Source organism: Orycteropus afer, unplaced genomic scaffold, assembly GCF_000298275.1.
Source record: "Orycteropus afer afer isolate SDZICR_OR568_19922 unplaced genomic scaffold, OryAfe1.0 scaffold00260, whole genome shotgun sequence".
NCBI lineage: Eukaryota > Metazoa > Chordata > Mammalia > Tubulidentata > Orycteropodidae > Orycteropus > Orycteropus afer.
The window spans coordinates 1,849,464-1,868,166 of record NW_006921847.1 but is presented as its reverse complement, the minus strand read 5'-3'; the positions used below and the strand labels follow the sequence as shown (position 1 = coordinate 1,868,166).

The following is an 18,703-nucleotide window of genomic DNA, read 5'->3' as shown; positions in this document are numbered from 1 at the left end:
TTGAACCACCAGCCTTCTGGTTAGCAGTCAAATACTTTAGCCACTATGCTACCAGATAGATCTTGCTATTTTTGACCCTAGTAGCTGAGGAAAGGAAGAACATTTTGCTCATGTCCTGATAACAAAACTGAAGTTTATCATCTAGTCCATTGTTAGAGAGCTGGCTGGAGATCAGAGCCTCGTACATTTTCTCACTTTCAGGCCAATGCTTTAAACCTTAACCTAAGCCTGCCAGTTCTCCTGGATCTGTGTAAAACAAAAACTGAAAAGCAAAATGAGGAGGTATTGTTGGGTGTTATTAAGGCAGGCTGACTCAAGAAGCCAGAGTGAAAAAGCAGCAGTCCCAGAAATATAACAAGGAAATGAGTGGATGCAAATGAACAGGTAAAACCTGAAACAAAAAAAGGTTTGAAGAAAGAAGGGAGGTGGCAGAGTGCTGCAAGGGAGCCAGTGATGCTGCCCACTGGACTTATGCTGAGAGGCTTGTGTACTTACTTGAGGGAAAGGGTCGGCTGATGCTAGCAACACATTTTCTGGTTTGAGGTCACAGTGGACAACATTTTTAAAGTGAAGATGCCGCAAAGCCACAAGTATCTGTAAAGAAGAAATTCATTCAAGTAATTTTATTTCAGACTAGTAGTTTATTTCCACAGGTTTTCTACCAGAACATAAATAAAAAAGATAAAGAAGAAAACTCCTAACAAACAGCCAAGATTCTTTATGGTGAAGACATTGAAATGAGCTAGATTAACATAGAGATTTCTAAGACAAATGTAACAGAAAAATATAATGGTATTCATACAACTTCCAAGACAGGTGCAGCTAAAGGGATTCAATATAGCTAACAGGATCTTGTTCTTGAATGTTTTTAAAGAACTAGGAGTTTACCACCATACATGTTAGACTTTCATAAAGAGCTTTAATACATGTGCCTGCAGATATGTTACTAATTTGTTATATTGGGCTCTGAATGACATAAATATAAATCCGATAATACAATAAACCACTGCGACCTTTTGCAGTGTAGTTCAGACTTTGGGAGCAGGGACTAAACAAGGCTAGGAAACTGTAGCTAAACAGTGATACTATTTGATATTAAATATTACCTTTTTTCATTCTCTAACAGATTTCTTACCTGAGTAATTAAAAACTTCGTTATGTGCTCTGGCAACCTGCCCTTTTCACTTGACAAGATCATCTCCAGCATGTCTCCATGGAGTTTTTCCATAACAACAAACACTCTTTCAGGCGTTTCAAACATGCACTCCAAATTTACAACACCGGGGTGATGAAGGTTCTATTAAAGATAAATAAAGCACTTGAAGAAAATGAGTTTTTTGATACTCTTTGGCAAGCTCACTGATTATACGAAACTGTTTAAGTTTAAAGCTATGGAAAACCCACACTTAAGATTCTTAACACCTCTAAATTCCACATGTGCTGCCTTATATTTTTGAAATTCTAATGTCTCCAAAACATACATTTTTACTTTCTATGCATAGTGAAATTTATTTTCCATGCTAAAAAACCAAGTTTCAGCACAGTGAATTGTTAATTAGGTTTTAATTAGAATACCATAACGGGAAATCTGCAATTTCTTAGGATCTTATCCGATATTAAGCATACTGTCTTAAATAAGCATACTCTGGTAGCATAGTGCCTAAGGCACTTGACTGCTAACCAGAAGGTTGGCGGTTCAAACCCACCAGCCACTCCTTGGAAGGAAGGTTGGGCAATCCTACTTCTGTAGTGATACTGCCTCGGAAACCCAAGGAGGGGTTGTTATGAGTCGGGGCCGACTCAATGGCACATAACAACAACAACAACAGGCCATATCTATGCAATTGGTAAAAATTTAATGTAGAAAATATAAAAATCATATCAGTAAATGTGACTGAACTGATGAAACATATTAGTCAAAACCTATGCTTAGAATAGCTCTGCTACTGGAGGCTGAAGAAGTTTGTCACTGAAGCTTTTATACTGAGGGAGGATCACCATAAACTATACAAAATGATTACTGAGCACCAGCTTTTCCCCGGACATCATACTAGGTAGGGCTGTCAAACCTGCATAGTTATCAGATATTTGGTAAGTATCTCCCTTAAAAGATAAGAACTATTGATGGTAGGCTGCATTTTGTTTGATATGTTACTTGCATATGTCAAGTGAAATTACTCTTAGTATTAAATGGTCCCTTGGAATAATGTTTAAATCTAAGTGTTACTCTATCATCAAGAAAAACTTTTGATCATTTGATCTTTTTTTTTATTTTGTCACAAAAAAGTTTTTTCTATCATTATAGAACTGATTTTATATTCCACTTTCAATGATAAACAGAAAGAAAAATCACGAACAAATACCACTGAAAGAAAACAAAATAGAAACTATCTCTAATGCTCCAACACCTCAATATAGAGAAAAATTAAAATGGTGTATTTTAGAAAAAAAAAATCCCAGTGAGTGATAAAATTGCATATAAAATGAATTTTTCACAAATGACTTAAAACCTGAAATGGCTCGCTGCTCAGAAACCTCACAGATGGAGGCTGGGTGGCAAGCAGCAGAAGGGGTGGTGGGTGGATCTACGTGTTGAGGTTGTTCTCTGTGCCACCAATTTCCAAGGAAAGCCTGGCATTGACTGGATACCAAGTCAGGCTAGAGTGGGTAGTAGATCATATGATGCTAGCCTGTCGCTCAGGGTGTCTGCTCATTACTTTGGCAATTTTGATTTGTGTCTCTGAAATCATATGGCTCTTATTGATTTTGATGCCTTGGTGACAGATCATGCAATATAATATAGTCCTGGAAAGGCAAGTTCATGAACATGATCTGAGAAGACACTCAATAGCCTTTTAACTCTGGTGGGCTGCAGTCAATGGTCATGAAATTTTTGCACTGTTAATTGGTCAGACTGGCTACTTCAGATGGACTAGGTTTCCATAGTTATTCTCTTCTGGACAAAGAGGAGAGAATAGTGCCAACAAAGTTCACACTATCACTGCTCTTATCATATACACCCAGACTGCCTATAAAGAAGACCAGGTAGCCAATTGTCTTTGACTGCTATGGGAGTGCCACATCTAGGCTGAAGGATGTAATAATTGCATATATCTGTCTGATATGCATTACAGAACACCAGTAATTGCATTGTTCATACAATTAAGTGTGAGAAGATACCTCCTGCTACTTGGAGCAGCGCCTCACGCCATCTCCTTTTCTTTTTCTTATAGGCTCTTTCCTGATAGAGGAGACACGCAGACCAGACAGACCACCAACCCTGAGTGTCCAGGGGTTGGCAACTCTCCTCTTTTAAATTAGAGATCATGGCAGAAATTTTAAGAACAATGTTAGAGGATACTGCCTGAGTTATTCTTATTATTTACTCTAACATTAAGCACTCAAGAAATGTTCTGGGGAGTTTGGCTTTCTTAAATGGCTAAAGCTTTGTTGTCTGGGTGGGGAGCAGGAACAACAAATAGGAAAGGAGGAGATCGATAGGAGTAGGCAGCAAGGCAAGAGCTAAAGGCTAAGAGAGCGTGACCTTCAGGGCTCAGGGGAGGACAATAATGGTGCACCAGCTGCTCAGCCTGATGCTTCTGCTGACTCTATCTTAGGTTTTATGAAGGGGTGGGGAGGGAGCGTTGAGTCAGCAGACTTCTGTTTAGTAATTAAACTGGCTTTGAAGCATGATGACTAGAAAGCTCTCCTACCTAAATTATCCCACATATGGTAAATGGAATGTCAACTCTTGTATGCCTTTACTTGAATTCCAGTAAGTACTTAAGTTCTTAGAGACACTCAAGTCCTTCACTCAATATATTCCTCTTTTCTTCCAGTTACTGTTTGGGTTACCTAGTACTGCTCTGACAGTAATATACCACAAATGGGATTGCCCGAACAAACAAGTTTATTCTCTTACAGTTTGGAGGCTTTAAGTCCAAGTTCAAAGTGCCAGGCTTTAGGGGCTGGGTGAAAGCCCCTCAACCTTGGGGTCCAGTTCTGCCTCCTGCTCCTGGCTCACTGGAGCTAGAGACATTTCTTCACTCAGACAGCTGCTGGCTGCAGAGGCTGAGAAGCCCCAGGGTTGACAAGTAAAAAAGCATAGTCCCAATGTTACCAAACCACACGGCAGGCCATTAATTCAAGTTCATTTTAAGTCCAAGGTTGGCAGAGCATGGCAGGCTGCTGAACAATGACATGGCTACATGCAGGGCCCAAGCATGCCATATGCTAGAAACCATTCCCAAAGCTTCTCCATATACACAAGAAGCAGACCACATCTCAAAGGCAGCTACTCAGTTCCTTGTGGTAGATTCCACCATGGAGTTGATTTCCAGTCTCATCATGGGGAATAACTACCACCAGCTGCCCAGCCAGTCATCCAGGCCCAGGCAAGTTGACACACACAGCCTGCATTCAGAGTGTAGGACTTCAATACATTTTCACCTAAGAGGTGCACTCCAGAATTTCCTAGGCCAAAAGTAAGGGATTAATTAGACCGGTCACTGTCAACTATTTTGTACAGTGTAAGCTCTGAAGGACTCAATAAACGTACTCCAATAAAATCTCTATAATAAGGATAAGGGAACATTTTGCTATCTTTTAATAATAAAGGACTTTGAATATAGTTAGATATAAAGCTTTTTTTAAAATCATATTCAATGAAGACATCAACTAGTAATTTCAAAAAGTTTAAACTCATGTCCACTGCACTTAGTCCTTGCTCTTTTATAAACACCATTATGTTATGCCTCTTAAGATCACTAAAGAATATATTGAGTGCCAGTTGAAAAATATTTCCAATAGCAAAAGGATTTTTTGAATAGTTGATATATAATGCCTTGATTTTAAAAAATTTTATTATGTCTAATTGAGACAAGGTCATCATAGATGCTTATTCAGGGGCTGTATTTTTGGCACTGAATCCAATGACCTAACTTGTTTTTATGTTTGACAGTGACAAAAGAAAAATAAAACAGAATATAAAGAATCACACCTTATTTATCCAAAGTCTACATTATGCCAGTTAAAGTGTTTCTTTGGTCTAGAGACTGTAATACTGATAAGCTATTATTTTTCTATTGTCATTTATCATTCATATCATTTTTAATACCTTAAAAACAATCTAAAATAAACTTCAACCAACTGGTCCATATGATTTGTTCACAGTTTTAATTTTTCACATAAAATATGAAATAGCCTTCTGTCCTTTACCTCCTAATGTCCCAAGTAACTGAGCATTTAAAATAATTTAATTAACTTAAAAATAGCATAAAAACTGCAATGTCAACTATGGCATAGTAATGTGTACAAAAATTTTTTGCTAACTTCTCAGGCCTAGCTCAGGAATTCAAATAACAAATTTCATGGCAGAACAAGTTTTTTCAGTGTGCAGGACTTTGGCCATCTGCTTGTTACATTTAAGTAATTTTCAGGAAATGAAACATTTGCTCAAGTACAGGAAAGAATAGTGTCCATTCACACATAACAGATTGATGACATATTCATAGGGTGAATATAAGTTATTTATTTCAAAGTCTAAAGGAAATGTCAATTGGAGATCAAGACAAAATTTTTCCTGAACCAAGATGCCTCTGGAGAATTCTTATGTCATCAATGGAATATAGTCACTAAAAGCAAAAAGATCTTTATTATGAAGAAATAATAATAGAGATTTAACCAACTTTAATTTTTAGTTTATGTATATGTTCTGTTCTATGTGTATGTTTTGAGTCAAATTAAACAATATTTCATTTGTACTTACATTCTTTAATTCTAATAGCACTACTTTTTAAAATCTGGAGTTGAGAACTTATTCCATATATTTAGCTGTAATAAGTTAAGGTTTTCATATTTTTCCCTTCTTTCTTCTACCTTTAGGATCATTATACCCAAACATATGAGAGGAGGGAAAGAGAAGAATTAAGTTCAGTATATCTTTTTTTCACTTAGTTATTAGGAGCAGCACTGCTTCAACTGTGTACTTCTGACAGTTTTTCTGTAACGTGGTTAAGTGCTTTAACTCACACTGATACAGGAAAAAATGAAATAAAAAGGATGGTCCCAGTTTCTAAATTCTAAGTGGCATGCAGGGCAGAAGGAAGGATATATCCTATTGGACAGCTGTGTGGGCAGGGGTGCTTGAGGACTGGCACTATAGCAATGGCTTCCTTTATTCCCATTCTTACCAGATTTTAAGGTTGGGGGAAAAAAACAAAACACTATTCCACAATTTTCTAATCACAGTCTCTTACAATTTACATTTCATTTAATGGTTCTAGAACTCATGATAATGCCTTTCAATACCTTATTATTGGATATATTGTTTAATTCCCTGACAGATGCTAAAAAAGGCAACTGTGGACAGCAGATGATTATAAAATCATTTGGTACAAATAATACCCAATTTGATAGGATATGTTCAGGTATCTCTCCTGAATTCCAAAATCTTATATCCAAGTGTCTGCTAGATATGTTCATTTCTATGAAATATGTCCAAAAATGAAATCACTACCTTTCCATCTGTCTTAGTTATCTAGTGCAGCTATAACACTAGCTCCACCACAAGTGGATGGCTTTAACAAACAAACATTTATTCTCTCACAATTTAGGAGGCTAGAAGTCCAAATTCAGGGGGTTGGCTCTAGAGAAAAGCTTTCTCTCTCTCTCTCTCTCTCTCTCTGTTGGCTAAGGGGAAGGTCCTTGTCTCCTTTCAGTATCTGCAGGTCTGGTGCTCCTTGGAGATCAGCATGTGTCTTAGGATCAATCTTCCCCTGGGTCTAGGAGCATCTAAGCACAGAGACTCTAGGTCCAAAGGCACACTGCACTCAGTGCTCTCTTTTCTTGGTGGTAGTCAGGTCCCTCTGATCTCTGTTCACTTGTTTAATCCCTTTTATATCTCAAAGGGAATTGACTCAAAATGCAATCTCATCCGGTACATTGCATCCTGCCTCAATTAGCATTATTGCCTCTAATCCTGCCTCATTAACATCAGAGAGGTGAGGATTTATAACACATAGGATAACTACATCAGATCACAAAATGTAGAATAATTACATAATACTGGAAATCATGGACAAGCCAAGGTGACACATATTTTGGGGAGACACAATTCAATCCATTGTTGTTGTTGTTGTTAAGTGCCGTCGAGTCGTTTCCGACTCATAGCGACCCCATGCACAGCAGAACAAAACACTGCCCGATCCCGCGCCAGCCCCACAATCCATGCTATACTCGAGCCCATCATCGCAGCCACTGTATCAATCCATCTCCCTGAAGGCCTCCCCCTCTTTCGTCGACCCTCCACCCTACCAAGCATGACATCCTTCTCCAGGGAATGGTCCCTTCTGACAACATGACCAAAATAGGTGAGACGAAGTCTGGCCATTCTTGCTTCCAAGGAGCATTCTGGCTGCACTTCCTCCAGGACAGATCTGTTAGTTCTTTTAGCAGTCCACGGTACTTTCAGCATTCTTCACCAGCACCACAACTCAAAAGCATCAACTCTTCTTCGGTCTTCCTTATTCATTGTCCAGCTCTCACATGCATACCAGGTGATTGGAAATATCATGGCTTGTGTCAGGCACATCTTAGTCCTCAAGGAGATATCCTTGCTCCTCAGCACTTGAAACAGTTCCTTCGCAGTTGACTTCCCCAATGCTACACGTCGTCTAATGTCCTGACTGCTGCTTCCGTTGGCATCGATTGTAGAACCAAGCAACGTGAATTCCTTGACAACCTCAATCTTCTCTCCATAGCATTCAATCCATAGCACCATCCAAACCTACTCTTCTAATGTTTCTTCTCTTGGTGAATGACCAACAACCCAGGTCAGAAACCTGGAAATCTTTTAAAACCTTTATTTTGCCCTCACTTTCAACAAAAAATTGATCTCAAAATTATGGAGTCCACCTCCACAATCTCTCACACTGACCTCTCACCTTCATCTTCATCATCAATGCATTGGTTAGATCCCTTATCACCTCTTTCCTACATATCTGCAAAGCTTCCCAATAGACCCCCTTGCCTTAGATCTTGTTTTACTCCAATTAGCTTTTCAAAGGCCTGCCACTGTGATCTTTACAAAAGATGATTCTGATCATATAACCCTGCTTCAAATCCATCAAATAGATAACCACTAGCTTCAAAATAAAGCACATCTTCTTAGTAAGATATATAAGACCTTTCACGATCAGCTACTTTCCTCCTCCATCACCCTCACATTTCTCTACCTTCTTCTCTTCCACTTCCTTGTAGAAACTCCTCTCCATTGTTGTTGTTGTCATTTGCCGTCGAGTCAGCCCCGACTCATAGCGACCCCTCCTTGGGTTTCCGAGGCAGTATCACTACGAAAGTAGGATTGCCCAACCTTCCTTCTGAGGAGTGGCTGATGGGTTTGAACCGCCAGTCTTCTGGTGAGCAGTCAAGTGCCTTAGGCACTATGCTACCAGGAGTATTAAATCATTTTCAGAACAAGCTACCCAAAAGGGCCCACTCATCCTCTTGGCTTCAGATCTTGGGCCCTGTCCAAGGAATCTGGATTGAATCAGCATCCAGATGGGATGGTGGAATTGGACTTAGTCCATTTCCAAGGACACAGGTCAACCAGATTATCTCTTGAGCACCTAATCTTCTCTCCTTTGCTGAGATTATGGGTCAACTGGTTCTGTGACTTTGCTCTATGCATCAGTCACTATGTGTATGTCCCCATGTCTATCTCTGTCTCTGCCTTAGGTCCACTATATTTCCTGACTCTCTCTCTCCTTTCTGTGCTTTCACACATACTGTTTCCACCTGAGCCAGACCACTTTGCTTGGTTAATACCATTTTTCCTGGTATGAATATTTAGCTTTTAGGCAGCTTTCATTTACTCTGTCAGCCTCTATGTGAGTGCCTCTTTATTTTCAGTCTTTGGTTCCATCCTCTCTCATAACACTTTTCATTTTATTTAGTTATTGGAGAAGCTATGTAAAAATGGCATGATGAGGGTGTCTGACCTCATCTAACATCAAAAGAAGAGGAATCAAGAGCTACAGCCCAAGGCCAATTCTTCTGAGGCAGAGGTCAGACACACTTCCTCTCTTCAATCTTGTTACCAATTCTGACACCAGCCACCCCTTCCATGGCACTCTCTACTTCTCTGTTGGGTTTGATAATTTGATAATGGCCACATAGAACTCACAGACCATACTCTAAGTTAAAGGGTTTATTAGAGAAGTAATAGGTTACATTTAAGGATCAGGAATGATTCGGGATACAGTTCTTCAATCAAGACAGCCTCTTGGTTGTGCCCACTGACAGATTTCTCTCTGGCCCTTGACCCCTTAGTCCAGCCTCTTCCCTGCTCAGGAAAGTGTTATAGTGCTATTTGGCAAGATCAATAAGGACCCAGAATCACCCCATTACATCAGTAAGCCTAATTAATACCGAAGGCACTCAGCTCTCTCACTCTGTGCGTCAGCAATCCCAGCTTTGTCAAAAAGTGCACTGAGGTACCCCACTCTGCCAGGAAGCCTCCTCCTCAAAGGCTTTCAGCTCTCTTGCTCCATAAGTCAGCACACTCACTGTAACTGCTTTTCACTGCGGGCCAGGAAGCCCACTGCACTGTCTCAAGATGATTCTTGATTCTGCTGCTGCCATTTCTCTGCCACAACTTCTCACTGTCTTGGACTGTCTCTGGTGTTACAGCTCTCTCTCTCTCTCTCTGCCTGCTGTATTTAGGAGGTTCTCAGGCAGGAACCTTGGGTCCAATGGACATGCTTTGCTCCTGTCTCTTCTTCTTGGAGGTAGTGAGGTGCCCCCAAGCCCCTTGCTCTGGAATTTTAAAACCTAGTGGGATGGCAACATTGACTGATCATCTTGTTAGGGCTACATACATTGTATTTGCATGGCCCTACCCACACAGAGTTCCACGTATCTTATCGGTATTCTTAGCAAGCTGTACAATGCCATTGGTGTGCTGCAAACACTATATTTTTATAGCCTTATAATTGTGTGGGAGTCATAAAGACTATGGCTAGATGAGCCATATTAAGTAATTCACGGTATTTCAATCTGTCTTACCTACAAGACTACAAGTCCCTTAAGAACAAGGCCCATATTTTATCAATTACGTTCCCAGTCAGTAGAAACCTAGTGGGTGGTACATATTAAATGTCAAATATAAGTTTGTTAAATTTCATTGAAAGATGAAGAATTTCTATATCTTCTTACTTTTCAGTACCAAACCAAACCAAACTCACTGCCGGTGAGTCAATTCTGGCTCATAGCAACCCCTCCTTGGGTTTCTGAGATGGTATCTCTATGGAAGTAGATTGCCCAGTCTTCCTTCCGAGGAGTGGCTGGTAGATTTGAACTGCCAGGCTTCTGGTTAGCAGTCAAATGCCTTAGTCACTATGCCACCAGAGTGAATTAAGTGATTTTAGTGAAAAAATGCTAAATATGTCTGACATACTTAGTAATCATACATATTGACACCATGTGTGATATATGCTGGTAGCATGTTTTCAGGGAAAAAAAAATCAGTACATGTCATTTTCATTGAGTACACTTCAATTTGCTACCAAGCAATCTCAGGATTCTGATGATGAATATGTAATGATCATAAGTGATTTATTTTTGTGATAAATACCAATACCATGACCATGAATGGGCACATCACAGCTGCCAACACTATTAATTGCAAAATGATTTCCTGAAGTCCCAAGTATATAACGAAGACAGTCTCTCTCTTTCAGTTATCATCACTTAAAAACATGTATCTTTTGACCACTGCTTTTGTAAAGACTTCAGTATCTTTGATACAAAGAAACACTATCTGTATTTATTTTATAGATGATTTATATTTGTTTTACACTTTGCTCTAAGGAAGAAGACAATGTGAGTTTCAGATCACTCTCAATACCACTGGGAAACAATCATTAGAAATAGATAAGCAAAGCAGCAGCAACTGAATGGCACTGGCTAGATACTCCCTTTAAATTACTCTTTCCAACTATGTCAGCCCCTAAGTGGTTTTATTATGGCATTTACACAATTTTTGAAAACTGTTCTATGATTTTATTATTGTACTGATGATGATATAGAAGAACTGAAGACAGTTTATTCAAATGATAAGGGTCATTGCACCCTAAAAATTGCTTAGAAAAGGCCTTTCAACATCCTTCCCTTTCTCAGTTTCTGATCTAGCCCAAGAACTTGTATAACTACAAGGAAAGCCTCCTAGTTTCAGGAGCTTAGATTCTGGAGATTGCCTGAGTTTGAATTCCAGCCCTACCTCTTCGCAGATCCTGATATATGGTTGAATTATTTAAAACCTCTGAGGTGCTTCAATTTCCTCGTATATGAACTGGCATGATTATCTTAGAGTGTAACTAAGACTTAATTATATAATGTATAGAAAATACTTGGAATAGCGCTTAGTACATAGTTAGTCATTGTCATTATTGAACTTATTTTCCATCATTTTAAAAAGATCTGGGCCAAATTTCTCTCTTTAGTTTGATACTTTACAGTTTACAGTAGGTGGGAGAAAATAAAACTTCCTTTGCCTTTTACCTAGCAAAGGCTACATCAAGTATGACTGTTCATCAAGCATGAACTGTCACAAACTTGCCCCTTCTAGTTTGCCATCCCCTTGCTGTGGTTTTAGACCACATCAAAGCCCTCTTGGCTAAAGTGAGGATGGAAATTATTTAGTTGTGAATAAGCCCACATGTTTTGTTTAGTTGAAAGTCTACAATAGGCTCATGTTTCAGTAGTCATTTTTTAGTGGGGTGCATATTGTGGGAAATTTAATCTATAAATTCTTATAAATACATAGTGATTTTAACTTTAAACAAAATAAAGGTAACATATATGTCAGAAGAATAAATGCACACACTACTTTAATAAACAGAACAGTTATAACAATCTGTCCTCCAGTGGATGGTTATCACTGACCATGGGTCCATGATCAAATTTAACTTATCAAAGTCTGGGGAACTCAGGAATGTTTAGATCATTCCTAGTAAGAGTTGTTTGCTCATGACAACCAATAGAACTGGAGTATAATTATCCATTTGCCGTGATAATAAGTACAAATTCGTCCTGGATAATACAGTTCAATATTCCAGGAAAGAAATTATGTTGAAGAATCTCTATTAACTGTTCATTACAATAAATATATTCTGCTCTGACACTATGGAATTTTTAGGTAGCTAGCTGATAAAGGACAATTTACCTTTACACTTTTTTTCCTTTTAAATTAGCTGAGTACATACATAGTATTTTACTGTACATTCTATTAAGTAAACTTGACCCAGAGGGGGGAAAAAATAAAAAGAATCTGCTCAGTATCTGCTTGGCCAAAAAGTCACTTGAGGCCTGTCATATAGCCTATATATACACCAACCTATCCACACACCTCACAGTCATTCTTCATTTCATCAATTCTAAGAATGTTTCAACCTAGCTTTAGATTCCAAGGCTGCTGTAGACACATGATGAACATAATTACCCCCTTTCTTTCTTTATAAAAGAAGTAGTAATTAAATGCAGAGGGAGAGAGAAGTAAGCAGAAAATACCATCTTTTTTTCTGCTTTCAGACTTTCTCAACTTTTCACATCAGGTAGAAACAATATAAAGATACCTCATATTTTCTACTCATCACCAGGAATCCTTGTTTATCTTAGAGTCATGGGTGGGAAATTTTAAAACAAAGTCTATAAATTCTAACTTCACTGTCTGAGTTTCATTGACATCAATTTATGGATAAATATGATACTGGAATTTTGGGGGTCAAGGAGAGCTTATTTCTAATAAGAGAACTTGGGAACAACTTTCACACAGTAGAAATCTTGAATGTATCATAATACTCATTCCTCGCTACCTAAACAAGAACAGAATTTCAAGTTGGATTTAAACAAAAGGATGTAATATTTGAGAACCATCAACAAAAGCTGCAAAGACAGAAAATTAATGACTGGCCAATGTGATTCAATGGTTAAGCACTTGGCTGCTAACTGAAAGGTCAGTGGTTTGAACCCAGCAGCTACTCTGCAGGAGAATAAAACCTAGTGATCTGCTCCTGGTAAAGATCACAGCCTAAGAACCCTAAGGTGAAGTTCTACCCTGTTCCATAGGGTTGCTATGAGTTGCCTCTTACTTCAAGATGTCCTGTCTTGAGCTTCCTCAATTGTTTGCCTACCAGTCAGAATATTGGAACCTAAATTCCTGATTTAGCCCCATAACTATCCTCCTATATCTGTTGATCTCCAGACTGCTGATTTCATTTTGTGAAATTTAGCATGTCCCATGTTCAAGCTGCCTTTTGCTCTCAATAAATTTATTACTTTTATTTTAAACAGAGTGGGCATCATTATTACTATGCTATTTCTTAATGTAGTAGGTAGGATTCAAAGGAGCCTTATCTTCTGTGTTCCTGAGAATTCATGGATCTGGTGCTCTGTTACCAACGTGGCTCCCTTATACCCAACCATATCCTTCAACCCTCAGGAATTCACTGAAGGTAAGCCCTCTTGAATTGAGCCTCTGCTACATTGCAAAGATGACCCGCCGAGAGATGTATTATTAGTCTCTTTTCCATACTTTCATTTTCTGTTCTCCTCTCAAGCATCCTGCTGAGTTCATTGTCAAATTCAGTTTGGTGAGATTGACACATAGTATCCAGTCCACTTTATTGAACTCTCCTTTTTCTTTGTTGCACTGTGAAGTTGCTGTGCATACATAAGATCTTAAATCCTGGCAAGGTTCTCAGTAAAGTGGGGAATGCCACATCAAAAGCTCACTAAGTACTCTCTTTGTGTGTTCTTGCAGTTTATATGGTTAAACATCATGGCCCCATATGTGTACTTTGATCATGGGCCCCATATGGGCCATAATGTACTTTGATCATTGGCATGCACATGCTCAGGGAAATTTAGAAGACCAATAGCTATTATGGGGCTTTTTTTGATTTAAATAAGCTAAACTTTCTGTGCAGTAAACTAGAAACCAAAGGAGCTCAAATAAACTACACACAATGGGAAGCCATTTTGAATCTGTACCTTTGTAGCATAGCGCCTAAGGCGTTTGACTGCTAACCACAAGGCTGGCGGTTCAAACCCACCAGCCACTCCTCAGAAGGAAGGTTGGGCAATCTACTTCCGTAGTGATACTGTCTTGGAAACCCAAGGAGGGGTTGCTATGAGTCGGGTCTGACTTGATGGCACATAACAACAACAACAACAAGCTTCCAAAAGACATCAAGATAGCAAATCTCCATTCCTACAGGACACTTTCAAAACAAGCCACACAAACTAAGGAATTAAAATGTTAGAGTTCTGTAATTTTGCTGGCTTAAGGCATTTGTCTGTTAAACAGAAAGCTGGTGGTTCAAACCCACCAGCCACTCCTCAGAAGGAAGACTGGGCAATCTACATCCGTAGTGATACTGTCTCAGAAACCAAGGAGGGGTTGCTAAGGGTCGAGATCAACTTGATGGCAGTGAGTTATTTGTCCAACAACAATCCCTTCCCTTAACCTCTTTCTGTGCCTCTGGGAGCCACATTCTCTACCCATATTTACAATAATACTTCTCTGAGAATACTTTATCTGAACTCCCATATTAAAAAAATGCTCAAAGAGATTAAACAAGAAATCAAGCCCATTCCTGAAATGCCCTTCAGGGTTCAATACCCAGATGAGCCTCAAAGTGACCCTCATACTATTTTCACTTCTTGGTCCAAAGCGGAGCTTCATGTAATGTTAAAGGAATTTCCCAACTCTTGTGAAGATCTCCAAAAATTTATCCAAGAATTTAAAATTCTTATTGACACCTATGAATCTGGGCCAGCAGATTTATATAACCTAATAAATATGTAAATTGGACCAGAAAATGCCCAAAGGTGGATGGAGGAGGCCAAATGGAAAACTGCAGAGAAACATTTAACAATCAGAGCTAATGACCCTGGTTCTGTATTGTTGGACCAAACTAAGACCATTATAATGAACCTAATCAACAGCATTCCTAAGGTTTTCACCTGTAAAATGCAGTGTACTAAATTTCAGAGTTTCAAATTAAAAAAATAAAAGACAAAAAAAAAAAAATGTGTATAATTTTAGAGATTTTTTGACCAAAATTTTCCAAGAACATTCAGGGATTAAATTAGAAGAGCCTGGAACAACTATTGTCTTCAAGGATATATTTGTCAACCAACTACTCTCTAAGCTTGCTGAGTTAGTCAAGCATCATGAAATAGATTTAGAAAAGGCTCTCAATTCTGATGTAGCTACCCTAGGCAACAGACTAGTCCAAACCATTGAACAAAATGCTAAAGAGACAGAACAAAGAGCTAAAAACAAACAAAATAAACTCTGACTCTACAAATAAAACAATGACAATACTAACCACAGGGAAAGTTTCCATTCAAAAAGGAATCTCTGAAAATGAACCTGGAACTAATATATGCTTTTACTGCAAGAAATCCAGCCACTTTAAAAAAGATTACTTTAGGTTGAAAAACAGATCCAGTAATGAACCAGCTGGTCAAATCTCCCCTAAACTGGTATGACAGGGCTCTAGGGAATAAGCAGGAACTTTTGCTATAGTAGCACTAAACTCTCAAGAGGAAACTACTTTCCAAATAAATGGAGAACCATACAAATTTTTAATTGACATAGATGTTACCTGTCTATTATAAATCCCAAAAGTCTACAGAAGTCCTCACCCCAGAATAATAAAAGTTGAAAGACAGTGCAGGTTATTAACCAAGAACAAACTTCAACCTATTTTCTGATTCTGTCTCATTAGGTCCTACTGAAGATATGTACACATATTCACTCACAAATATGCTACAGCAGACTTACTAGAAAGAAATCTTTTACTTAAATGGAATTGTCATTTACAATTTTCAGAAACAGGAGAAATTTTACTAGATTTGACTGAAATCCATCTACAACAGAGAATTATCTTTTTTTTTTTTTTAAATTGTGATTTGGGTGAAAATTTACACAGCAAATTCACTTTCCATTCAGCAGTTCACACACACATTGAATCATGATGTTGACTACAATTTAGCCCAATGCAACAGCTCCCTTCCCACTTCCTCTGATAGTTACCTCTTCCCTGTGTCCATCCCTTGATGCACTCCTGCTCCCTGAGCTGTCTCCCTGTGCATAAACACCCCTTCTTTCTCCCATGATTGTTCTCTCCAAGGAGTGTATCTACCTCAGATAAATGTTCAACTCATATGCCTGTCTTTTGTTTGATTGGAAGTCACAGGTGTGGGTTCAATTCCAGACCTAAAGGGCAGCTAGGGGCCATAGTCTCAATGGTTCCACCAGGCTCTATCAAACCAACAAACCTGGTCCCCCCTTTTTTTTTTCTCTCCCAAATGACTTTGAGTTTTGTTCCACATTGTTCCTCCTCTCTATCCAGGATCTGCTACATAAATCCCCCTCCAAGTGGTTGACAGTAGTAGCTGGGCACTATCTAGTTCTTTTGGTCTCATAGTCATATAGGCTGAGGATCACATGGTGGACCAGTCACTTGGACTAATTTTTTCCATGAATCTTGCTTTTCTTCATTCTTCTTCGCTCTGGAAGAGGAGGGCCCCAGCATTTCATCTAGATGGCTGCTTGCAAGCTTTTAAGATCCCAGCTGCTATTTGCCAAAGTAGGAGGTGGAACAATGTTTTGTGCAGTATGTTATGCCAAATGAGCTTGATATCCCTTGCAACTATGGTTCCGAGGCCACAGGTTCAACTACTCCCTCCCTCTGGGTAGCTGGCTGTGACCAAGAAGTGAATACAACCTTGTCCCTTGTCACCTCTACTATACACCTGGGAATTCTTACAGAACATACAAATACAATTGTAGAACCATTGTCTGCCAACCCTATACACAGTCTTGGGTACACTCCCTGCTGCATAGACATATCTAATAGTTCAGCCTGTCCACCCATCTATCTATCCATATACCTGTGTTTGCCTTCACTGACAACGCAGTATTGCATGTGCAAAATGGTTCATCTTTATTGTCTACACCTCTCATGTACCTCTCTATGTCTTCTTCTTCCTCAATGCCACCATGCTGATCACTCACATTTGGTACATTGCCCTTCTCTTTGCCCAAATCAATACTTATCTCTATCTATCTAACAGTGTTCCCTCCCCTCCCTATCACCCTGGTAACCAACAAAGAATATTTCTTTCCATAGATAAATCATTCCTTGAATTTTACAATAATGGACTAATAAAATATTTGTTCTCTCGTGATTATTTCACTTAGCATAATGTCCTCCAAGTTCATTCATGTTATGCAGTGTTTTGCAGATTCTACATTATTCTTTAGCATTGCATAGTATTCCATTGTGTGTATGTACCATAGTTTGGTTATCCATTCCCCAGCTGATGGACATCTAGGTTGTTTCCAAATTTTTGCTATTGTAAATAGTGCTGCGATGAACACAGGTGTGCATATGTCTATTCTTGTTATGGCTCTCATTTCTTTAGGATATATACCTAGTAATGGAATGGCTGGGTCAGATAGTATTTCTAATTCTAGCTTTTTAAGGAATCACCATATTGCTTTCCACAGTGGATGTACCATTTTACAGTCCCACCAGCAGTGTATGAGAGTCCCAATCTCTCCGCATCCTTGCCAGCATTTATTATTTTCTGTCTTGTTGAACTTTGCTGCTAGTGCTGGTGCCAGATGGTATCTCATTATTGTTTTGATTTGCATCTCTCTAATGGCTAATGATTGTGAGCATTTCTTCATATGTTTGTTGGCTGCCTGAATATCCTCCTTGGTAAAGTGTCTATTTATGACTTCTGCTGATTTTGAAATTGGATTATTTGTCTTTTTGTTATTGAAGTGTTCGAGTTTTCTATAAATTCTAAGGATAAGTCCCTTGTCAGATAAGTCATTGCCAAATATTTTTTCCCAATCTGTAGGTTCTCTTTTGATTTACAATAGAGAATATCTTGAATAAGGAAGCCATTTACTATTTAAAGGCACTCAGGTTGCCACCACCAGATAATTAAACCCTTCCTTCATTCACCTTTACAGAATTCCTTTCTTCAGCACCATAAAGTTTGTAGGCCACAATATCTACTGATGTTGACTTAGCATTCACAGCAGAACATATTAAAATTCAAATAGACCCTCTAATTATATAATTTTGCAATACCCTTTGAAATGGGAAGCTAAAGAGATACTTGCTCTATAATTCAATACTTTTCATCCAAAGATTCAGAGCTTTGATCATTCCATACAACAGCCCTTGCAATACCCCAGTTTTCCCTTTTAAGAAACTTGAAGCTGTAGATTTTATAGGACTTATGTAAAATTCCATTACTGGTCAGTCAGTTTATCATACTGTGGTGGTTTGTGTGTTGTTGTGATGCTGAAAGCTATGCTACCGGTATTTCAAATACCTATAATAGGGCCAACTACAGTGGATAGGGTTCAGTGCAGCTTCCTAAGACAGATTAAGAACAAGGATGTGGCCAGGTCCACTTCTGAAAGAAAAAAGAATATTTCAAGATCTTTCCTTAAGTACAATGTTGTCAATGATAGGATAATATCTATATATCTATAAGAAAAATGAGTTAAAAACACTATTATTCAAATTTATGCACCAACCTCTAACTCCAAAGATGAAGACATTGACTAATTTTACCAAATTCTGCAGTCTAAATCTGACAAAATATGCAA

General features: G+C 38.6%; 1 protein-coding gene across 1 annotated transcript in view; it reads right to left on the bottom strand.

Moving 5' to 3' along the window:
• Positions 1-18,703, bottom strand: part of PRKD1 (protein kinase D1) — a 531,285-nt gene that overhangs the window by 38,075 nt on the left and 474,507 nt on the right. The window contains exons 15-16 of the mRNA XM_042782200.1: positions 1,136-1,297; positions 496-594 (exon numbers count right to left, since the gene is read on the bottom strand). Coding sequence (XP_042638134.1) covers positions 496-594; positions 1,136-1,297 — 261 coding nt within the window. The remainder of the gene's footprint in view (positions 1-495; positions 595-1,135; positions 1,298-18,703) is intronic.